This window comes from Prunus avium, chromosome 1, assembly GCF_965620075.1.
Source record: "Prunus avium chromosome 1, drPruAviu1.hap1.1, whole genome shotgun sequence".
In the NCBI taxonomy this organism is placed as follows: Eukaryota; Viridiplantae; Streptophyta; class Magnoliopsida; order Rosales; family Rosaceae; genus Prunus; species Prunus avium.
Window position 1 is genome coordinate 2,099,219 of NC_142284.1, and position 25,492 is coordinate 2,124,710.

The window sequence follows — 25,492 nt, forward strand, 5'->3', positions numbered from 1 at the left end:
ACTTTACAGAGAAACATTAAACAACAACAAAAAGTATGACAATATTCAAATACCATTGGATTAACCATTCTAAAAAACACCAGATTACATAACACACAAATGCCATTGTGCTCAACCAAAAGAAAGAGGTTGACATCTGCTACAAAACAAGGAGTGGCTAAAGGAAGTTAGGGCCACTATGCAACCTTGGCAGTGGTGATTTTGATGTCCATGAAGAAGATTGCAATTGTGTTGATTGCAGTTTGTTTGTAACATATCTGACCCTCCACTCATACAGTGACATGTGGATTAGTAAAACCCCCCAGTTGCCTAAGGCAGCGAACAATCGGTATCACCTACCGATTCTGCGGAACAAACCTCGAAGGCCCCGCCCGAAATATCCAAAGACTCGTGTCAACCTCGTAAGGCCCTCCCATGAGTTCCACATCAAAATTAAGTACTAAGAGCATACCAAATGCCTTCTATAAATAGGCTCATTCACTAAAATACGGAGGGTAAGACTTTTCAGCTTGACTTTTATGCTAAATACATTGTCAGTAGCAAAAACTCTTAGAAACAAACTTACTTCGGTATCGGAGGGTCTTAGGCTGGTTCCTCACCGGTGCCATAGACCTCACGAGTCTTGGCTTCCTTTGATTCAGGATCGGCATCCCGGGACGGGAAGAGCCTGCATCGAACACTCAATCGATCCCTAGATCGTCCACAACACTTGTAAGTTGCACCTATCTTTATCTGTTCAGTTTTAGTGCCAACACAGTTGATGTGGAATTATGTTTTGATAAGGAAAGGGAGAAAACAATCACTGTTGTTCATGTGAAAGAACTAATAATTTTGGCATTTCGTGTTCTTGATGTGGAATTGTAAGCCTTTTGAAATAGATTTGATGTACAATTGGCTGTAGTTAATGTGGATTTAAGTTTTTTTATATGTCCTTTTGGGTTTTTGATGTGGACGTGGTCTTTTCTTGTCGAATTAGAATGTGTAAACTGATGTTCACAGTAGAAATGTACTTAATGAATTAAGCCTATGTTGGCATCAAGTTTATTTGTCAAGTAAATTGAGCCAGTGGTGATTTTTTAGTTTCAGAACTCATTTACCTATTTGTTTAGTTTGCTCACTATCTCAAAGTATGGTTAGTTGATACCCAAAAAAAAAAAACAAAAACAAAGTAAGACCACTTTACAGAGAAACATTAAACAACAACAAAAAGTATGACAATATTCAAATACCATTGGATTAACCGTTCTAAAAAACACCAGATTACATAACACACAAATGCCATTGTGCTCAACCATTCCCAAAACACTTGCAGATTACAAACCTACCTCCTCCCCTTTGTTACAATTAAGATTACTAAACCTACATTAAATAGTCAACTCTAAACCTAATGATGATTATCCCTTAAACCAGCAACCATCATGGAAATCAACATTATCTAAGAAAGAAACAGAAATCCCCACACAATTTCTCTCTTCCTCAAAGCTTGGCTAGATCATGTTCCAGTCTTCCCCTATTCTTCAGCAACCCATGTATTATATCCTTTGAACGAGAACACATCTGTGGATCAAACCACTCAAAGAAGCAACAACCTCTGTTCCTTCCCTGTAACACCATAATATCATCAAAAACTACCATAAACAAGCAAAAATCTACAAATTTTAAAGTGGTTGTTACCAGTGGGCAGACTAGAAACCTCCGACCTGGGTTGGAATCTGTCCACGAGGTCTGAACTCGGCAGTGCTTCCCACAATGGCAATGCTTTCGTTGTCGACCCTCCATCGTTGCTTCAATTCAATTGTTGAAGGAGGTCTTTAGGGTCCACAATTGTTTGCAATTTGGGACCAATTTTTACAGAGTTAATTAATACCCATAAATTCTTATATGGACAAATGAACCAAGAAAAATAGCACATGGGAGGCACGTGTGCAAGTTTGACGACTTCTGTTTAGGCCGGATGGAATCCATACAAAGTGAGACACTATATGGAGTTTCATAGGAGAAAGTGAGACACTTAGAGTTTTAGGGGGGAAACTGATGAGACTGAAATTAAGTTACAGGGGGTATTTCAATAATTTAGTCTATTATATATAATATATAGAATTTGTAATAAACAACTTAGTATTTAAGTTAAAATTTCCTCTAAAACAAATTAGACATGACTCAATTAGAAATATTTAGCTCTAAACATGTAAGTATATACTTAGGTGTTTTATATATATACTTGTATTTTCTACTTTGGCCCCCCACCTTTACAATTCTAGCTCCGAGATTATATATCTCTCCTCTTACAATATATATATATATATATATATATACAAGTTTATAACATCTCTATCAGCTTATTAATTAAACAAACTCTTAACAACTCTCTCAGCTTATTAATTAAACAAACTCTTAACAATACATACAACTACATATCAGCACTTAATTCATGGACCCTTATACCCGTAAAAAGTGTTGAGGACAGAACACTAAGGATGAACTGCATTAAGGTGACAAGCAGAATGAGAATCCCTACGGTCAAAGCAATAATTTTCCATGGGCTACTAAAGTAGTCGCGCCTCAATTGTTCGAAATACTTATTCCATTTAACTTGGTAATATTTATTCACTTCAGCGCCGAGTTTGGCATACTGGAAATCTTTGAGTGTGGTGTCAATGTAAAGGCTGTTAAAGAACTTAGAACCATCTTCAACGTTGAGCCAGTTAGCTAAGATTTTTTTCTCAGAAAGGAGCTTTATATCCTTATCGGAACTGATGAGTTTATCCATGAAAAAGGCGTAAGATGTTATTTGTTGAGAACGACCATGATAGCACTGCTCAAAGGCGATGAGGTTCCTGAATAATGGTTGGGTCAACTCTCCAATTGCTAGTTCTGGAATTGTTAAAACCCCATTTTCAAATTTGATGTTCAGTAGATTATCAGCCGAGTCGCCCTTTTTAAATTTGACGCCTGCTTCTGAGAGAGCAGTGGCTGGAGGAATATCCAATCCGAACTCTTCTTCAGACTCTTCATTGAAGTCTAAAACAATGCAAGTTCTTATTAGATCAAGTATGTGGCAAACTTTTTTGTCATCAACCCTGTGGTGACGTGCACGATAGGGCTTCAAATATTGTTCCAACGATTTTACTTCGCTGAAGGCGAAGAGCAGGACTACTCTGAACTTGGGCTCATGCTCACCGGGTAGTTTTTTCCGGATAAGGTCATATAAACGGCTGAGAACAAACCAAGGAAGCTGATTTTCTAACAGCAAAAGATCATGACATACATATTGGAACATGCAATCCATGTTCCATATGGGGTCCCCAGCATCTCTTGCATGCACATCAACAATCTTCCGAACTAGTTGTATTACGAAGCAGCCATCAAGTATCATTATTTCTATGAACTTACTCTCTGTATCGTGATCAAGTGGTTCTGCATAAAACTGACGGGCCCGTTTCTCAAACTCAACAATGATGCCTTCTTTATGCAATAACACGATGAATTCGTCTAAGCTTATCTCCATTCTGGTGAGAAGGGTATCTAAATACCACTGCTTCACAGTTTCCATGAGCTGGAATCTTTCATCACTGCCTCGATGGAAGGGTCCGATTGACACGACGTCAGGTTCATACGCATTTGGTTTATGCCTCCGGAGCACTTCGGGAACTTTGAAGATGCAGCATGTGGAAGGCAAGGGTGGTATAGCAGGGCTTCTTCTCATGCGCTCTTTCAATGCTGCAAATAATAAAGTATTTTCTCCAACAATAATTGAAGTACCATCGGTACTGCATTCTGTTTCAATAGCCATGATGACCAGTCCAACTATGTATATATTGTCCTGAAAGTCTGAAGCAAGTTGAAATGGCATAAAATCTCAAAAGCGCGAATGTAGTATATAGGTAGCACTCATGCAATAATCTTCACTACGTACACAAATTTACTGCATTATTGTAATTTTAAAAAAAAGATATTTTTGCTCACCACTTTAATCCAAGGTGTATCTTCACTACTCTTTTTAATACTTGACACATATCCATGAGCATAACCATGATTAACTTTTTATTTTGTATTTATGAAACTATGATTATGCATTTGGATACATGTCAAATATTGAGAAGAGTGGTAAAGATATACCTTGGGTTAAAGTAGCAAGCAAAAATATTCTATTTAAAAAAAAAGGTTGTTAGATATGCCCTTGTAACTCTTATATCCCAGACAAAAACCCACCTAGTTTCCAACAAATATGAAAAACCAAAATTTGAATACAGGTTAATAGTTATCCTAATATAAAGCATTTACAGAATATGCCATCTATCTTACTTGTTAAATCCCTCATTTTTAGCATAATTATTTAATTATTTTTAATTTGGGCACCTTTAATAAAACGTTTCGACTATACATAAATATAGTCCTGATCTCTTGGACCACAGGAGTCCAAGAAATTGTGGTCACCTACCGTTGGATATTAATCCAATGGTTCAAAAAAGTTTCTTAAAAGGAGTGCAAGAGTGAGTGAACCATTGAATTTACATCCAACGGTGAGTGACCACAAATCTCTTGGACCCCTGTGGTCCAAGAGATCAGGACTATACATAAATAATAGGTTAATACACCTCATACATACAATACATATAAATAGTAACAATATTATAGCTAAACAATGATAAAATACCTAATACAAATTAATCTTTTTGTCTAAAAAGGCGTTAATTTGGTAATTGTCTATTGGAAAATTATGGTGATAAATGCTATACATAATTTACCTACAATTATTTGTTTAGAAAAAGATAGGTGCATAATTCATTAAAAATATGTATATAAGTACATTACTTACATTTATACACGATAGGTAAAAAGATGGGAGATTCACTATTATACCCAATATAGGAGCCCAAATTATAAAATAAAAAAACCTATATGAAATGGACGTTAGAAACACACACAACCCGACCCCAACACCTCACAAAAAAGCCCAAAACACTCAGGCCCAGTTTGGGATTGCTGTCACTTTTAAAAAAAAGTTGCTTCTGCTGTTCTTTGAAAATAATTACCTGTAAAGTAAAGCAGCTCCATGTTTGGTAAACAATATTTTTAAAGTGTTGTTAGTACAAAAAACAATGTCAAAATCGTTTGATAAATTTTAATATAAAATTGTTGTAACTGTGAATAATGACTAAAATAGACATGATGTTGAAAGTGTTATGTACTAATCATGTGGTGGTAGTGGTGGTGATAGAGTGGAGGTGGTGGTGGTGATGAAGGTGGAGTTGGTGGTTGTGGTAGTGGTGGTGGCAGGGATGGCTATTGTGGAGGTGGTGGTGGATGTGGAGGTTTTGGAGGAGGTGGTGGTTGTGGTGGTGGTGGTGGTGGAGGTGGAGGAGGTGGTGGTTGTGGTGGTGGCGGCGGAGGATGAGGAGGAGGAGGAGGAGGATGTGGTGGTGGTGGTGGTGACGGCGGTGCAAGTGGTGGAGTTGGATGTGGAAGTGGAGGTGGTGTCATTTTTTAAAATGAATGATGGTATTTTGGGAATTAAAAAAATTCATTAAAAGTTCATTTCTGCTTCTTTTGAAAGCAACTTTGAAAAGCAACTCAGAACCTGCTTTTAAAAGCTGCTGTCAAAAGGCCACTGCTTTTAAAATAATCGGGATATTTTATTTTTATCAAACACCTTAAACTGCTTAACTTTAAAATGAAGCAGGTTTTTGGCAAAAAAAAACAATCCCAAACGGGACCTCAATAGGGCATCAAAGTAATTTAATAATTAAAATTAAATTCAATAGGGTCAGCTGTCATTTTCTGAGTTTTTTTTTTGGGTTTGTTTATAGAAATTAAATTATGTAGGGTTTATTTATAGTTTTAGTGCTAAGAATTGGTATATGACTAAATATCACTAAAAAGATATAGGTATGCCCTTTATTTTTCAGAAAAACTTATACAAGATAGAGTAAAAAGATATGGGATCGATGTTTAAAGCTTATATAGAAACAAATAATTCACGTGTATGTAGTTTATATAGGTAAACAAATAATTCACGTGTACTGCATACTACCTAGTTTCTTGAAAAAAGTAATGTATCTGAATTTTTTTTTTTTTACTTATATCTTTAATGAAGATTGTATTTGGGACGGGTCTCTTTTCTTTCCCCTCTCTTTAACGAAGATTGGCACCCCACACCACATGACACGCTAAACTGTAATTATGGTTATTTTTGAAATCTGAAAAATACAATAAATTAAAATTTAAGTTAAATTTAATAACTTATTGAGTTGGATCCTAGCCATCATATTTTACTTAATAAAAATTTGGTTTGATTTATAAAAAAATAAAAATAAGATGATGGACTGTAGGTAAGAAAAAAATAACTTGAAGGGAAAAAGCCAAATAAAAGAGAGAATAAATAAATAAATAAATATATATATATATATATATATTTAATTTCACTAACAAAAATAAAATGAAATGCACAAAAACGGGTGACTGACAACAAGGACGACAACATATACTCACCAAAAATATACTAAAAAGAAACAGTGAGAAAATATATCGCACCCTAGTTGGGCTTGGGAATAAGAGAAGGAACCAATTGACAATTGTACCTTGAGAGCGAGAGCAGAGAGACAGTATTTGTAATTGCGTAAAGCTCCAACTGGTAGTAGAACAGCAAGAGAAAGCAGATTCTACGCACTCAGGTAAAGGAGCGACAAAACAAGAGTAGGCAGTAATGGTGTCTTATGCATTGCTCAATTGCATCAATTTATATAGATTTATCAGTCAACCTTTTTTGTCTTTTTTTTTCTTTGTTTTCTTTTTCCTCGCTGATTAAGTTAATTTTTTTGTTTGTATTATCCGTGGACGAAGACTTCCTAGTGCTCTGCTTTAAATATATTTTTATAATTGCTTACCAACCCTTTCATTTTCTAATACCTGAGGGGAAATCACTTCCTATGTCATTTTTCATTTTCTGATACATTATGTTTGGTAATCCTGGAAAAGTAATTAAGAAATACCACTTTATTTCTTTTCACTTGTTTGGTTTGTGTAGGAATGTTAAAAAAGTTTGTTTAAAATCAAATAAAAAAAGAATGCATTTCATGCTATATTGTAATTCTAAATTGTTATTGGGGACAATATGGTCATGAAAAATGTGTATTTAATGTTAGCTCATTTTCCCAAACTTTCCTATGATGAGGAAAACAAAACCCAAGGGGATAGAAGGGCTTCACTTTCCCTCATATTTTTCCATATGCAAAGCAAACAGGACGTGTCATATGCCTAACAGGACGCGTAAATCCATCAACAAGGTAAAACTGAGTGGTTGATGTCGTGCTCATCTTTGCTGTGTCCTCCTTCGATTGATAATTTGATATACATAGCATGCTTATGTTACTCACTCAAATTTTCCTTCCACCCCACTCTTAGAAAAAGGAAATAAAACTTGAAGAAATTATATTAACAGTCATGACCGCTAGTACCATTAACCAAGGAGCTTCAGGAACATTCCGTGCATTGTTCACAACTTTTCATTTTGATGTGAACCTTATCGAATACAAACATACGACAAGTGTTTTAAAAAGAAAACCCAATTCTACACATCAGTCGGTAAATATTAAGGTGGAGAAAGCCAACCCACCACCACCGACAGGCAAGTCTTTTGTCCATGTCAATATATATATATATTGCTTTAGTTGAAGGATTCTCAAATATATTTATTTGAGGGATATCATTATAGTGCTCACTCTGTTGTAGCTCTCAATCTAATATGAAAATATTTATAAATAAATTTGTCATGACTTAACACCATTAAAATAATTTTTTTAACTACTAAAATTCATCATTTATTAGCATGCAATAGCAATCATAAATAACATTCATAAAAAGTTTTAATGTTTCAATTGGAGAAAATGGAAGAGGAAGAAGACATGAACTTTTTTTGTTTTAAAAACTGAATGACACAATATGGATTCGAACCTAACTTACCTACTAAAATCAAAGGGATGAATTCCAACTCAACCAAATACACACTTGTGTTACTTTCCTGCACGCTTAAGTATATATATATAACACCTATAATATTAATATAGGTAATATACACGTAAAAACATTTCGGGGCCTTTAAAAATTAGGGGTCCTATGTGGTGACACCACTTGCACACCCTCAGGGCCGCCCCTACGTCTATTTTGTAGATACTCATTCAAAGATCATCTCTACAAAAAAAAAATCACTTGAATCAGATATCATTTGACCACTCAATTGAATTATTGAAATTTTAGTACTTTCTTAAAGAACTGTGTTAATTGATTTTGTAGAACACTATTGGATATTAAAACGGTTTTTGATTTGTCTAATTTTTTGCAAAGATGATCTATGAATGTAGACTTCAACAATAAATGGTTTGGATCATTGAAAAAATATTTAGAGAACCTTAAAGGGTAATATATATATATATATCTTCTCCTTTATCCAGATCAATGATTGCTGCTCTACTTAAATCGCTATGCTTCCCAGACAATAATGTGGTGATAAAAATGACAAGGAAAAGATGTATGACTTTCACCCAACTGCATCATAACTAGAAATTGTGCTAGTTCAAAACTTATTCATATTCACGACATAAGAACTCGACCCAAAAATAAAAATATTCAATTGCATGTAGCTGAGAAATGAAGATTGGATTTGGGAAGAAACTTCTGGCTTGACATTTCTAGTACACTATTGACAATCCACATAATCCAAACTCCACACTATAATTCATTCATAAAAAGGGAGCATGCCAAGCACAAACACACTAATGAAATGCACTAGTCATGAATGATTTACCTTCAATGCAATGCAGTCATGTTGAAATAAAAAAATAGCAAGTGTGTGGAAAGTTGAATCTTGATGGGATTAAACATGCACCAAAAGTCTTCCAATCCGACTATTCACAACAGTGCTCACTTTTAATGGGGTTTGTCCAATTGTACAGAACGTGTAACACGAGCAAGGATTTTCCTTAAAAAACTTGAGACCGAATATGACATTTATCTACTTCAATTCGTGTGCCAGAAGCCAAAATGGCTTTTGGGATTATCTTTGAAGGAGATAAAAACAAACCGTATTCCTTACTTCATACAATTATTACATGTCCCCACTCAATGACAGATCCATAATTGTGACCTGAAGGGGTTATATCGTAAAAGTTCTGAAATTATTTTAAGAAGAAAATAATACTGAAAAAAATAGAAAGATAGTATTTTCATTCATAAATCATGACAAAAACAATTATAGTATAATTGTTCACAACGAGTTTTCATATTTTGAAAACTTTTCATGACAGCTTCTTTATCAATGCAAGGAAAAAGTACATCTCTTAATGTAAACATGGCGTAGAAAATACATATTATCCGCATAGTAATAACGTTTACACCTCTGCACATGGGAGAAAATAGGAACAATTATATCCTACAACTCACTACTTATCCTATCTTAAAACACCAATCAAAGTCGTAACCAACATGTGCATCTCGGATGAGTGCTCTACATGGACTTTACCTTAAACTCATTGAAAAACTCCTTGTTCCGCCCTTTCCAGGACTAAGCATGTTCGTGCCCATGGGATCTTAATAGTCCACAACATATATATGTTTTACAGGTTTTGATCCTTAAATATCCAATTATATTATAATAATTTGGGCCTGTTTATGAAATGGGTTATACATACATGATATGCCACTGCATAGTATCCTCTTAAATATTGTAATATCAGATCCGTATATGTTCATCCCTTTACTAGACCAGCATGGTTATTTTTCTTGTTTTTACTAGAATCCAGCATGCTTCTTTAATGTTCATGATGGAAGAATTTTTTTTAAAAACAAAACTTACATAGTATCCTCTTAGAAACATTGTACAACCAAGATGGACTTGAGAAATCAGTTACTTTAACTTGAATAAAAAAGTGTGTATAGTATTGTATGTGATGAGTGCTGCCTCAGGGCTGAGGACGTGAGTAATATGGAATGGATGGTTGGTTAGAAGATGGAAATGGGATCCACAAGTGTGATTTCCTTTTCCTAATGTTTCCCGAATTCATCCAAAATATATATATATATATATATATAATCAAATAGTAGCAGTTTTAACTTTTATGTGGGTTTTATTTTTTTCATCGTTGCTATTTTTGAAAAAAAACTCAAAACAAACGTAAATATATAACCTCATCTTGTATTATGAAGGAAGTTGAGATTCCAGCCCAAAATTAATTGAGAATGAAGAAGTAGCCCAAAACTAATTCATACAAATGAAACACGCCAAGTACAAAAAAACTAATTAACGCAATGCAACCATGAATGATTTTACTTTAATCCAGCACCTTGCCATGTCGAATCTTGATCTCAGCTGAAAGAGTGATCCTAACCTAGCTAATTGAGCTTGTTTATGTTCATAAGAGATTACAATCAAGATTAAGTTTGTCAAGAGAAGAGCAAAACATAGCTAAACAAAATCCTATAACAGATGTTCTAATAGCACATTTGAAAAATCAGTTACAATACTAGCATATTGTTTTTTTAATAAATAAAATAAAAAAGAAAATGTGTGGAAACTTGAATCATGATGGGTTGGTGGGGACGTAACACCCACCATCACTAGACATACACCAAAAGCCTTCCTACATGAATATTCATGTTCACTTTTAATAGGATTTGTCTAATTGCGCAGAATGTGTAACATGACCTACTGTTTTTCCTTAAAAAACTTGCGACAGAATATGACATTTATCTACTTCACTTCATGTGCCAGGGGTCAAAATGGCTTTTGGGATTATCTTGAAGGTGACAAAGATAAATAATTTTCCTTACTTTAAACAATTAGTATATGTGCCCACTCGGTGGCGTATTCAAAATTTAGCTAGAATTGTGACCTCAAACGCTTTCTAAAGATTGGCATTCAATCAGAGGGGTTATGGTGTAAAATTTTCTTAAATTTTTTAAAGAAAAAAATAACACTAAAAACAGTACTTATATTCATAATTAATGGTAAAAATAACAATACAAACTTCAATTGTTAACGATGAGTTTTCATATTTTGAAAACGTTGTATGATAGTTTCATAATCAATTAAAAAAAAAAATCTCTCAATGTAAACAACACTACATCAATCATTTTAATTGGATTTGTCCAACTGCGCAGAACGTGTAACATAACCAACTATTTTTGGTCTTTCTTTATTCCTACACATTCAAAAAAAAAAACCAACTATTTTTGGTCTTTCTTTATTCTGGTCTTTCTTTATGAGTGTTGCTAAACGAACCCTAAAATTAACTGAGTACACCCTATAATCTAAGTACACCCTAATATTTTAATTAAAATATAAAATTAACTAAGTACACCCTATTTAACTACCAAAAATACCCATGATACACCTATACACTCTATCACACAACACCTTAATACCAGTCATAAACCAAATTTCTCTTTTTACATGAATTTGTGCCCTATGTTTATATTTATAAATGTATTGAATTTACAGACACAAACATTGAACTTATTATTTGATTTCACAAGTTATATGAAGGAATTTTCATGGGCCCTCAACATATTATTTGGATCTAAACCAGAAAAGCTATAAAGGCATTTCCGATGTTTGTAGCAAGTTTGCAGCATACCCACATGGTCGTGGATCTCTTCAAATCATCAATATTAAACAACCCAGAAACTGCTCCCTTTGAAGAACAAATTAAAACCAATTTCCAGAGGAAGGTTACGAAACATTGTGGGCAGTGAAGAACAAATCAAGATAGTATAACCCATTTGATAACAAAATCAAAATGAGATTTACCAATATGAGACGACCACGACACCAGTATAATGGTACGACGACGGCATTGTTGTAATGGTGGAGAAGCGGATGCGACGACGGTGTTAGTGTGACGGTGGAGGAGACGATGTTATGAAGGAAGTGTTGCTATGTCTGGTGGAGGAGACGACGACGGAGTTTCATAATTCAATATATCTTTTTTGGTCATTTTATATTAGGGTAAATTAGTAATTCAATAAATAGTTTGGTAGTAGGGTGTACTCAGTTAATTTCAGGGTTCGTTTAGCAGCACTCTTCTTTATTCCTACACATTAATAAATAAATAAAACAACTATTTTTGGTCTTTCTTTATTCCTACACATTAAAAAAAAACCAACTATTTTTGGTCTTTCTTTATTCTGGTCTTTCTTTATTCCTACACATTAAAAGAAAAACCAACTATTTTTGGTCTTTCTTTATTCTGGTCTTTCTTTATTCCTACACATTAAAAAAAAAACAACAACAACTATTTTTGGTCTTTCTTTATTCCTACACATTTAGGAAGTCTATATAATAGTAAATTGTTTGTGGCCCCCTCACATAAGAAAAGATGTGTTTCTCTCTCTTTACAAGCAAAAGAGTAAGTAATTTTGGGCCCACCAATATATTTATAAAAAATAAAAGTAGCCAATCAAATAAAGTTTCAAAAAATCCCCTAGGAAGTAGACTTTTACCCAAATAAAAAAGGATTTGGATTTTAATTTTTGTTCCTATATTAAGCAACATACACTAGTAAAAAAAGTGGCAATAGTCACTATTATTTGGTGATATTTGTGGCCGTGACAAAAGGCATTAGTCACTTTTTTTTACTTTTTTGGTGACTAAAAAGGCTTTTAATCACATTTTTTTGCTTTTTTTAGTGACTAAAGCCTTCAGTAACCTCCACAACAGTCACCAAATATCACTAAATAATGGTAACTATTACCACTTATTTTTTTGGTAGTGATGAACTTAGTTTGAAGCAGTCCAGTCACACACATCAAAAGAAAATAATTAAATTTGGTTGTTTGCTCTCCAACCTTCTGCTTCAAAAATTTTAATTCCAGATTAGATAACTTTACGTAGTGTTTTTCCTTAAAAAACTTGCAACAGAATATGACATTTATCTACTTCCTGTGCCAGAGGTTAAAATGGCTTTTGGGATTATCTTGAAGGTGACAAAGATAAATAATTTTCCTTACTTCATACAATTAGTATATGTCCCCACTCGGTGGCGTATTCAAAATTTAGCTAGAATTGTGACCTCAAATGCTTTCTAAAGATTGGCATTCAATCAGAGGGGTTATGGTGTAAAATTTTCTTAAATTTTTTAAAGAAAAAAATAACACTAAAAATAGTACTTACGTTCATAATTAATGGCAAAAATAACAATACAAGCTTCAATTGTCCACGATGAGTTTTTATATTTTGAAAACGTTGCATGATAGTTTCGTTATTAATACAAGAAAAAACATCTCTCAATGTAAACAACACTACATCAATCATTTTAATATATATTGGTTTTATGTTAAATTTTATTGAAAATTAGTCAATAGAGCTATGAACTAGCGTGGTTTATATTATTTAATGTATACTTTTATTTTTACAAAGACTACAGAAATTGCAAGTACAAAAAAAAAATGTTCATTAGATTTTACCCTAACTCTATAGCTAGTTCACCCATTGAAAAATTCCTAATTCCGCCCTTATGTGTATGTAAAGAGCCCATACGCCCATATACTTCCCACACCAAATATACCTCCTCCACACTTCAGGACTCACCCAATAGCACTGTTCATAATTAAAACAAAGAAAACGTATTTGAAATGATAGTGCTTTGGTTAAAAACAACGAAAAATAGAGAGACATGAGAATAAAAACAAGGTCATGAAAATAGATTATCCTGGTGGAATGTTGAGTATTATGAATAATACGAAAAACAATTGATTGCTTGTAATTGTTCTCTTTCTTTTGTAGTGAGCCTCTTCTAGTCTAGAAGGGTCTTCTATAATCATGGTTAGTGGGCTGATTTTTTATTTATCATCGTTGTTGAATTGTCTGTTCATTTACGCCTCTTATACCCTAAACCTTCAGAGAAAGAGAAGATATATATTTTATTGTGTGACGTTTATATATATATTCTCGTATGGGGACATCCATATCTTATCATTGTGTGACATCATGCATTTTCTATTATCCTTCCTGCTTTTCTTTATGTTTACAATGACATCCGCGTGATAATGTGCAGACATCTTTATATATATATAACTAAGGAATTTAAGGAGTAGGACCCGAAAAATAAATTTTGTACAATATCATACTTTAATATTTTAATCAACCATTCACACTACAGAAAACGCATTTATTCATTCATTCATACTTAATAATCCAACCATTTTGTTTCCCCGGCATATGCTATTGTACAACAACTATTTACTGCTTCTACGGGGAAGGTTAAGTTTATAATATAAATAGGGGATGGGACTATCTGCATGCAAGACTTACAGCTGTAAGCTTGTCCCCAAATCCCCAAGCCCCAAGCCCCAAGTCTTGATCGATCATCATGCAACTTATGGGATGTAGTCGAAGCCTGTTTGCTAGGTTTAACGTGGCGTGCAGAGTCCGGCGGTTTTATGTTTCACGTCCAGCCGCCACCAGCTACCCTAAGAACAAGGAGTGGGACTACTTCAAGGGTATTATTCCTATGTCAGCGGTGGCGAGCCGACGCTGGTTTCAAGGGAGCAGGACGCTTGCAGAACAGAAGGTAGATCATCTGAGGGCTTTCAAGCACCTGATGGACTCCGGTTATGAAGTGGATACCAAACTTACCCATGGTTCTACTGACCGTAAACAGGTTTAATTTAATTGCACTCCTCAATTGAGGATCCCTCAATTATATATATAATTACGTTTTAATTCAATTTTTGTTAGGTTTGCTATTTCACACGTACGTTATTACTAATAACACTTTTTCACTTGTGCTTTCAAACAGGATTACCCCAAACTTACCGATGGGTCTGATGGCCACGCGAAGGTTTAATTGCACTCCTCTAGCACAATATAAAATTGCTTTTTAATCCAATTTTTATTAGTTTTGCTACTTTAGATTGCTCCTGGGTCCTGGCTTTATTTTCACGTACATTATTAATAATGAAACACTTTTTCACTTTGCTTTTCTTTTTCCTTTCTTTTAAAACAGGTTGATGTCGAGGTGCTAAAAGGGAAGAATCTGTTTTTGTTCTTTTCAAGCCTGGACATTTCTAACGGTGATTATATTCGACTTCTGAATTTAGTTTATGATGAGGTAAGAAACAGAGGCCTTACGTATAAATTTAAGATTGTATGGATCCCTGTTGTGAAGCAGTGGAATGAACACGCACAGAATGATTTTGTCATGTTGAGGTCTAATATGCCATGGTACACTATGTCACCCAAATTAGAAGGCGACATCAAGAATAAGTGGGGTTACAAGGGTAAGCCTATCTTGGTTGTGATGGACGCATATGGCGATGTGGAAATCACCGATGCTTTCCCCTTGATTCGGGACAAGGGAGTGCAGAACTTTCCTTTCGACGATGTTTCCAATTAAAAACGGATCGATCATTTGGTATGGATATTGTAATCTTAAAAGTTATGCAGTTTGTTTTTGTTGGGGCTTTTGCCCCCATTGTTCATCACAAAAAAGAAAAAGAAAAAGAAAAAGGTTAAGAGGTTGCATTTCATATGAAGTAGATTTCTTAACATATAATATAGTAGGAAGCCGAAAGACAATAAATGAAGCAAGGAATTTATCGTGTTATACGGCTTGGCTCTTCAATTTTACAATAGGAACGGTTTTATGTGTCTTTATATTTCTAGAGATGGAAATATTACTTTCCATTCCAAATACCATTTTTTGAAGATTGGTTTCATATCAGTGCCTACTACAAGGGTCCTTATTGGCCCAATTTCTAGTAGTGTTAATTGGTTTTCAATGTATTACAATATTTTCACGTGAAAATATAACATGAAGTTTTTATAAAGAATTGGATTGATGTGTTTTTTATATATTATAAAATAATGTCATGTTAGAATGGACCTATTTGTGAAAAACTAAATAATAATGCTGCTAAACCGATAGTTCATTAGTCATATATATGTACAAACTAGAAAGCTAATTAATAGTAAATCAAGTTGAGCATTTGAGGCTACCTTGCTACCTAAAGAGGAAGAGAGAAAGAAAAAGAGAAGATATGATGAAGGGGAGATTCTCTTGTATTATTTCTCAGGTAGATCGGTCACTACATTGATTGAGATTATATATCTATGTTATCTTCTCTTACAACACTCTTAATAACTCTCTTAACAACTACGGACGACAGGATACTATTTAAGAATGGTAAATATGGTCTGCAATAAGGTAAGAACCAGAAGGATACTCGCTGCAATCAAAGAAGTAATTTTCCATGGGTTACCAAAGTAGTCGCGCTTCAATTTTTCAACGTTCTTGTTCCATGTAACATCGTAATATTTATTCACTTCAACGCAGAGATGATAATAGTCGAATTTTTTTACTAGGGTGTGCCAACGTAAAGCTTGTTAAAGAACTCAGAACCATCTTCAACGCTCAGCCAGTTACCAATTATTTTTTCTTGGCAAAGAAACTCCATATCACTTTTGGAAGCGATGAGTTTATCCATTAAAACGGCGTACGATGTTATTTGATGAGAACGACCATGGTAGCATTGCTCAAAGGCAATGAGGTTCCTCAATAATGGTTCGGTCAATTCTCCAACCGCTAGTGCTGGAATTGTTAAAACCCCATCCTTAAAGTCTATGTTCATTATGCTTGCATTATTAGACGAGCCCCTTTCAAATCTAATGCCTGCTTCTGAGAGAGCAGTTGCCGGTCCCAACTTTTGTTGTTTCTTTTTTGCGAACCACCAACGACATTTTTTGTCATTTTCTAAATTTCTACTGTACAAAAGATTTATATAAGAAAACAATGGAAGTTCTTAGGAGATCAAGTATGTGCAAAACTCCATCCTCATCAACCTTGTGGTCATCATCACGATCAAGATATTCGAGATAGGAGTTGCAATTATGCGACAACGAGTCTAGCTTGCTGAAGGCGGTGAGCAGGACTTTACTGAACTGGGAGCGGTCACTAGGGTAGCTTTCCAAGGTAACGCTATATAAACAGCTGAGAACAAACCAAGGAATCTGATTTTCTAAGAGCAAAAGATCGTGACACACATATTGGAACATGCAATCCATGTTAAATATGGGGTCATCTTCCTTTTCCTCACGGTGGATAAACTTCCGAAGTAGTTGTATTACGAAGCAACCATCAAGTATCATCATTTCTATCAAGTTACTATGCGTAAGGTGAACAAGTGATTCTGCATAAAATTCACGGGCGCGTTTCTCAAACTCAACGATGCCTTTTTCTTTTTTACCTAAAAACTTGTTAATGCGTGTGATGAATATTTCTAAGCTTATATTCATGCGGGAGAGAAGGTTTCGTAAATACCACTGTTTCACAGTTTCCATGCGTTGGAGTTGTTTACGGTGTCGATGAAAGGGTCCGATGGAGACAACGTCAGGTTGATATGCCTTTGGATTATGTCTGCGGAGCACTTGGGGAACTTTGAAGATGCAGCATGTGGAAGGCAAGGGTGATCTATCAGGGCCAAGCTTTCCTCTCATGCTCTCTTTCAATTCTTCAAGTAAATTATCTTCTACAGCAATTGAAGTATGATCTTTAGTGATTTCTATATCATTTGCCATGGTGACAACTCTGTTGTCCTCAAAGTCTGCAGCAAGAAGTAAATGCAGTCTAACCAATTAACATTCTCTACACACAAATTAATTTAAAATCTGGAAGATGAGAAAACATATATTTTTTATTTTCTAATTAAATTGTAGATTTGACTAACAAAATTAACATTCACAAACACTGATGACTAACAACGACAACATATACTCACCAAAATATAATAAATAAACAATGAGAAAATATCGCACTCTGGTTCGGAAGAAAAAGGGAACCAGTTGAAATGTACCTTGAGAGCAGACAGACAGTATTTGCTTCCGTAAAGCTCCAGCTCCAGCAACTGACCTACGGGATGCAAAAAGAGAAGGCAGATTCTGCTTAAGTAAAGGAGCGGCGCAACAATTGAATTTTCTTTTTAGGTTTTAGTATTTGAAGCCAAAACTGATATAGAAACTGTTAAAGTACAGAGAATTGCTCAATATATTTCATCATTTTATAGATTTATGAGTCAACTTGTTGCCTTTCTTTTTCTTTTTCCTGGCTGATCAAGTTGATGTTTGTATTTGTATTATTCATGGACGAAGACTTACTAGTGATCGACACTGACGTCGAGTCTTTATTTATTTATTTTATCAGGCACGACTTAACGAGTCTGCTTTAAATAGTTTGGAAAGTTTGGACAATGCTTGGCTCTTGATGTATCAAGAGCCAATCCTCCTCAACCATGACGTGGCTTCTTAAAAAATCAACACGTGTGTATTTTTTTTTTTTTCCCTCTTTCCTCTTTCCTCTTCCTCCAACCTTTTGGCTGGTTTTAACTGCAGCTCCCAAAGACACCGCCACCCCTATTCCAAATCCACCCTCATCACCAACCTCGCCCTCTCCAAAAACCTCTCACTTTATCTTTTTTTATTGTTCATCATCTCATATATGTGGGTTGTTGAATCTGATATTCATCTATCATGAGCAATATTCCAAGATCTCTAACCGACTCCGCCCTCCCCCTCTTCAATCTTGCAATCTCTGCTTCTGATCCTTGGCCTTTTCCTTTCGTCTTCTTATAACCCATCAAGAAAATTCAAAAACCACTGAACCTATAAGGCAGCCCACCAAACGGCACCAGCAAATTTTTTTGGTTTCACCTCTATTTAGCATGTAAGCTTTCTCCTCCTTCTCCCTCTCCCTTTCCTTCTCCTTTCTTCGACAACCATGAAAAATCTTTTTTTTTCAAAAAAAGAGAAAAACCTGCAAGTCACCCTCCCCTGCCTTCGTCTCTTTCTCCTTCACTTATCCAAGTTTAAAAAAAACTAGCAAAAGACTTGAGTTAAAGGAGTTGAAAAAAAAAAAAAAAAAAAAAAAAAAATTGTGTGTAACAAGGATATCATTGTTTTGCTATCCCCGATCAATCATGGTATGCTGAATAAAAAAGTTATCATGGATGACATACCGTGATTGGCTGGACCAGAGATATAGTAAAACAATGATATTCCTGTTTCACACAAGTCTTTCTCGTCGAGTAGAAATAGACAATTTCTGAAATAGTTTTCAGTGGAAAGCAAAGCATAGTTCATCACCATTTGTATAAAGTAATATTATGGCGTTTGATTAATTTTATTTCCATTGAAATATTTATAAGTTTATAAACTAGCTTTAACATGATGGAATAAATAGAGGGTTGTTAGACCTTGACTGTGGGATGCCGATAAAACAGGGCGATTGCTCTTCCTTCTGGCAGCTGCCTGATGTCGGTGTTGAATACTGAAAAATATAAACCAAGTCGTTTTTTTATTATTTGTGGGAGTATCGAACCATTGGATGAAATAAATTTAATGATCAGACTTCGACGTTGCACATGAGCCAAACAAAATTTTAATCAACCATATTCACACTACAGAAAATATTTAGTCATTCACACTAATCCGACCTTTTTTTTTTTCCGACATATGCTATTGTACAGTTCAAATGCTTAATTGCTCCAGTGCCCCTTGAAAGACTTACAAACGGAGTGAGCAGGCATCGACCTAGAGCAATTAATCCCAAGTATAAATAGGGCATCGCACTATCTGCAAGACTTACAAACCCTTAGCAGAAGTAAACTCTACGCCGGTCCCAAGCCCCAAGAGTTAATATCTTAATTACTCTTGATCATCATGCAACAGTACACGGAATGTAATCGAAGCCTGTTTACTAGGTCTAATGTGCCTTGCAGAGTTGGGTACGTTTCACCCCCAGCCATGGCCATCAGCTTCCCCAAGAACAAGGACTGGGACTACTTCAAGGGCATTCCTATGTCAGCGGTGACAAGCCGACAAGGTTTTCAAGGGGGCAGGGCGCTTGAATGCAGGTTCACAGAGCGTCTTGAACCTGTGAAGGTTTTCAAGGGCCTCATTTGTCCCAATTATAAAGTGCATCCCATACTTACTGATGGTTCTGCTAACAATAAGCAGGTTTTGCTCCTCTTCCTGGCCTTGTTTTCACATTAATATTATTGCTTTTGAGTTTTTATTAGTTTTGCTGCTACTTTAGATTGCTCCTGGCTTCATTTTACCCTTGTGTGTGTGTGTTTTTTTTGTTCTTTTCAAACAGGTTAACCTTAATGAGCTAAGGTGGAACACTCTGTTTTTATTCTTTTCAAACCTGAACATTTCTACCCGTCATATTTCAAGTCTGAATTCAGTTCATGATGAGGTAAAGAACAGAAGGGGCATGCATAAGATTGTATGGATCCCTGTTGGGGAGCATTGGAATGAAAAAGTACAAAAGGATTTTGAGAGGTTGAGGGCTAAGATGCCGTGGTACACAGCCCAGTGTTTTTCACCCATATTAGACCTCAAGGAGAAGTGGCGTTACAAGGGTAAGCCTATCTTGGTTGTGATGAACCCTCAAGGCGATGTGAAAAACACCAATGCTTTCCCCTGGATTTGGAAGCATGGAATGAAGGCCTTTCCTTTCTACGATGCACAATAATAATAAAAAAACAGATCATTTGAGAGATGGGTATAGCAGGGAGTTTAAAACACAATAAAGCAAGGCAATAGCTTTGAATTGTTTGTCTAATTGATTGGACTTTTCAGGTTTAAATAAACATTTTTATTTATTTATTTATTTTACGATGAGCAGCAGAAATAGAATTAAAAACTCTTCGAAAAGTTGAGAGAAACGCCAACAAGTCAATGATTGGTGTTGAAATACACATTTGGTGATCCCAAAATTATTATTATTATTAAAAGAAAGGGAAAATTCATTATAAATGGCAAACTACTACTGGTTTTCTTTTGCTTTTTTTTGAAAATTAGCCATAATTGCATTCAATAATTGGGCACAAAGACCAAATACCCATAAATAGTTAATACCAAGGACGGAATCAGGAAGTTTTATATGAGTGGACTAATATTTTTTTTCTTTCAATGAGAGATTTATAAGCCCTATATTTAAAAATAATAATAATATTTAAATAAACACCAAATCAAATTTTTTTTGTCAACAAAAAAAAATTTACTTATCGGAGTGAAACGAATTCGACAATGCTATTGTTATTTAGATGTAAATTGTAATAGCAATCTACATAAAAAAAAATGCTATTAAGATGACAAAGAAGACAACAGGAATCAAGATGATATACTATTGAATATCTCATGATGTTTTTGATTGGTTTATTATAATAGAAAAATCAAACAAGGGTTGGGCTAATATTTGTGGGGGTAAGAATAGCTTATAAAATTTGCACCAAGTTTAGTATTTCAAAAGTCTTGCACTAGCCTATACACAGTTCCGTGGTTAATACAAAGTTAGATGCAAAGTAACCGCAAAGGGTTAATCTAAATATATGAGGATACATTTGCGACATCGCACAACTTATATCTCCACTAATAGCCCTAAAAGACCAAATACATTTCAACTTAACAGTCACGCGCCTAAGCTAATCAGACATATGTTATACAATGCCCAAAATTACAAACACAACTACAACAATCTCACAAGTAGAATATAGACTAAAACACAAATAAACACCCAACTTACAAAGAGTTGATGGAATTATTGTGACTCAAACAACTGCAAAAACAAGCCGCTCAGTCACTTCGTCTGTCTTCAAATCATAAATAGAAACAGACCACATATATGAAGTGGATCTACAGCAGGGCCGGTCCATTGATTTTGGAGGCCCTGAGCAAAATGAAAATTGAAGCCTTTTTGGTTGAACTCTTACCTCATTTTGAACAAAAATTATAATAAAAAATTTCAAACTTAGGTGGTAAGTAGGTTAGTTTAAGTTAATATATATATATATATATAAAGGGCCCATTCTATGACAGATAAATAAAAAGGCCCAAATAAAGGTCAAAAAAGCATTAGTTTCACACATAAAAGGCATTTTTTTACTAGTATACTAATTGGACTGGAGGTGTGTAGGAGGTCTCATTGTTTGGCAGCCTTGTACCATCGTCCAGTCCGCACACCTTGTGGGTTGGGCTTAAAATACAGTGAGAATCTCAAATCTGCCAAAAAAAAAAATTAAGCAAAACAATAAAGCATCAACAACGGGCCAAAAGAGAAAAATGGAAGGAGATAGAGAGAGGGGAAGGCTAGGAAAGGAGGGGTGAGGGAGAGGAGAATAACTACTATTGGTTCTTTCTTTTTTTTCTCTCGCTCTCTAGGTTTTTTGAATAGAATAACTACTATTAGTTTTGTATCAAACGCAGAAAAAAAAAAGACTATTTAGTTTAAAACCATATATTAATGGTGGTGAACTACATGCTTAAGAAAGAAACTAATGCCTATTAAAAATGTGATTACATGCAATGATCCTCTTGGATCATGGCTTTCCCTTAAATTAAAAGTCTCGAGTTTAAGGCCGATTCTGACTTTTGGGTGGCCAAAGCAATACACAAAATGAGGCCCTTTCCTTTTTGAGTTTGAATTTTTTTTAAATTCTATTTGTTCCTTTTATTTCTTTTTTTCACTTCCATATTCATATTTCTTAGGAAGCATTTTTCTACTGCAAGTCTCAAGTCTATAAAGAAAACAGACAATCACAAAACACACCAAATACAACCAGTGAAGCAAACACAATCAATGAACCAAAGTACTATCAATAAAAAAATATTTGAACAACAAACAAAGCGCAATAAAACTTGGTTGAGAATCTTTTAAAGAATCAAATTTTTAGGGTTAGAATATAAGAAAAGAGGGATGAGATGAACTAAGAAATAATAGATTAGAGAGAGAGAGAGAGCTTGGAAACCTCTCAATCTAACTGCTTGAATGTTTTAATTGACAAGACCATATTTTAATAAACTACTCTAATCTATAAAAAGGACTCCAATTCAAATATTCTAAACTACTACAAACATTTAATTGAGTGCTTAAATAATTTTTGATTTAAGTACTTTTTGAAGAGATGATCTTTAAAGAAATACCTTGTTGATGCCTAAAATTGGTTCAACAGAAGATGACCTCTTTGAGATCGAGGTTGGGCAATTCTTCCGGACTAGGTCAGCGTGACCAATCAAGTCGTCCTTCAGAACCTTTAAAACAAGATAGCTTCAATGGGTGACACCGGTGTGGTGCCAGCCAAGGACCCTCTGATGTTTAAGTCAGTCGAGTGTTTGAGAATAAAATTTCACAATAGGTTCTAGTGCTTAGAATTGCGTACCTTTCACAGAGGATGGCCTTAGCCTTGTTAGAAATATGCCCTTAAAACCAACTATTTATGTAATAGTTAGAGTTAAGGAAATTTTTGATAAAAGACACATTATGTTATCAATGGGCAAGAAATGTTGTTTTATGCATTAAATCATCCTACATTATCTTTCAATATGTAGAACAACCATAGTCCAAGGAATACACAAGTGGATGTGAGAGCTATGTAATGAGATTGCATACATGGAGACTTCTCATCCTCCCTAAATCCTGAATATGTTCCTGGTCATAGGAATATTGATTAAGCGTCAATATTCTACAAAGACCAATACACACAGTATCGTCTCTATATGTGGGGAATGGCAAGGTCTCAAGTCATTAAGTGTGGAGACACATCGATATGTGTGTAGGTGCTTGTAGAAGAACAAGTACATTGAACGCGATCCAATACATGAGTTACAGCATGGAAGTCTTTATTCACATGTCAAGCTGGAACTCATAAATTGCAATGGTGCAAACTAATCCTTAGACCTGAGGCATCATAGATGTTTTGTGGCTATGTTGTTAATTTTTGAGGGCACTATACGGTCATGCTGAATTAGGCATAACTTAAAGGTGCTCATCAGGATTCTCAATAGAGTCATGGAAGCAAATAAATGTACAACAAGGAATCTCTACTCTCAGTAAAGGAGAGAGAATACTCCAAGATATGATTGGTCAAATCTCTGCGCAGAGTAATAGATAAGACTTGAAAGAAGAAGTCTTCAAATCTTACCAGGATAATCATATAAAAGGAATGATTCACATTAGGATATTGACAATCGGATTTCATGATCTAATAATGTGAATAAGGAGTATTGAAAAAAAAAAGGATTCAATTGCATGGTCATTCCAATTTAAATAGGTTCTTTCATAATGTCTCATTTAGCTCGGATAACTGTAACTTGCTGCTAAGCGACAACCATGGTTTGTGGATGTCCTAAAAAGTTTCAGTTAACCTTTATTAATAGGAATTTAAGTCATATATCATCTCTGAAGAGTTGAGTCAACCCACTACCTTGCTAAAGGGAACCTACAGATCTGCACACCCAAAGAAAGTGATTAGAGGTACAAATGAGGAGAAATGAAATGAGGAGACACAAGTCAATGGTAGATAATCAAATGTCAAAGTCAATAGTCAAAAGTCAACATGTTGACCGGAACAATTGACTAAAGTCAAATAGTTCGACCGGGTCAATTAAGTAAAACTATAATTATAATTTAATAGTTAAATTATAATTAAAAGATTAATTATGGAATTAATATTGACATATAGAAATATTGGATTGGGTTTTTAAATATGATTTAAAAGGAAAAGGACACAATAGCCCAAAAGGCTATTGGACCCAAGGGATAAGTGGCATAAGATGACATGACCCATGGACCAAATGGAGCCTTAAATTCCCACCCAATTGCCTTTTGTGTTGTTCTATATAGGGTATACTACCGAATTGTCCCCTGAACTTGTACCTAATTATCAATTTACCCCCCGACCTTTTTTTTTAGCGAATTAAAGGCTCGAATTAAATTTTATTCTCAATTCCCCCCTTACCGTCTAAATCAACAACATGTCATCCAATAATCCGTCAAATATGAGGGCAAATTGGTCATTTCATATGTTTAAAATAATTAAATACTTTTAAATAAAATAAAATGACATACAAATGAAAAAAAATATTTTATAAACAAAGGAGTGGGACCCACCCACCCTACCCCCTTCACCTCCGCCTCTCCCCTTTTGCCCTCTCTCTTTCTCTGCTACCCAAGACCCATTCGTGCCTTCCCCAGCCATATCCACCTTTGCTAGCACTTTGCACCCACCACCCCACATCTGCAACCCTAAAAAAGCCATGGCCCTACACCGCCAAACTCACCGCCTCTCCACCTATCACCGCCACCCTACCAAACCCATCACCGGCTTCTGCGCCCCCTGCCTCAGCGAACGCCTCGCCGGCCTCGACTCCGCTGCCACTCACCCCCAATCACCGACCCGGAACCCCCATTCCGGGTCCGAGCTTCGGCGCAGCAAGTCATGCTCCGACTAGAGACCTGAGTCTTTGTCGGCCAACGCCCCCGACCCGACCCGGCGCAAGTCCTGCAATGTTCGAGCTCGGAATACTTTGTCGGCGCTCTTCAACATCGACGACGACCGCAAAGGCCTGCCCAAAAAGTTTGAGGTCGAACTGAGAGGAGAAGAGGAGAGAGACGATAGTGGAGACGAAGCTAGGGTTTTGGATTCGGATGCGGAGTTCAAGACG

At 35.3% G+C, this 25,492-nt stretch overlaps 3 protein-coding genes and 1 pseudogene across 4 annotated transcripts; 2 read left to right on the forward strand and 2 right to left on the reverse strand.

Moving 5' to 3' along the window:
* Positions 1-1,257: 1,257 nt before the first annotated feature.
* On the reverse strand, positions 1,258-6,691 carry LOC110763558 (UPF0481 protein At3g47200-like). Its single transcript, XM_021966351.2, has 2 exons — positions 6,582-6,691; positions 1,258-3,831 (listed from the first exon to the last, which is right to left on the reverse strand). Exon 2 carries the CDS (start codon positions 3,791-3,793, stop codon positions 2,411-2,413), a length of 1,383 nt encoding a protein of 460 aa, XP_021822043.1. The 5' UTR covers positions 3,794-3,831; positions 6,582-6,691; the 3' UTR covers positions 1,258-2,410.
* Positions 6,692-14,282: 7,591 nt separating this feature from the next.
* Positions 14,283-15,737, forward strand: LOC110763594 (protein SIEVE ELEMENT OCCLUSION B-like). Its single transcript, XM_021966413.2, has 3 exons — positions 14,283-14,654; positions 14,793-14,834; positions 15,000-15,737. Exons 1-3 carry the CDS (start codon positions 14,364-14,366, stop codon positions 15,387-15,389), a joined length of 723 nt encoding a protein of 240 aa, XP_021822105.1. The 5' UTR covers positions 14,283-14,363; the 3' UTR covers positions 15,390-15,737.
* A 320-nt stretch (positions 15,738-16,057) lies between these two features.
* On the reverse strand, positions 16,058-18,063 carry LOC148297129 (UPF0481 protein At3g47200-like; annotated as a pseudogene). The gene is made up of 2 exons (XR_015833099.1): positions 17,845-18,063; positions 16,058-17,595 (listed from the first exon to the last, which is right to left on the reverse strand). The product of XR_015833099.1 is annotated as a UPF0481 protein At3g47200-like (transcript).
* Positions 18,064-18,260: 197 nt separating this feature from the next.
* LOC110763572 (protein SIEVE ELEMENT OCCLUSION B-like) lies at positions 18,261-20,660 on the forward strand. Its single transcript, XM_088255722.1, has 3 exons — positions 18,261-18,710; positions 19,513-20,002; positions 20,142-20,660. Exons 2-3 carry the CDS (start codon positions 19,706-19,708, stop codon positions 20,520-20,522), a joined length of 678 nt encoding a protein of 225 aa, XP_088111848.1. The 5' UTR covers positions 18,261-18,710; positions 19,513-19,705; the 3' UTR covers positions 20,523-20,660.
* The last annotated feature ends 4,832 nt before the right edge of the window (positions 20,661-25,492 follow it).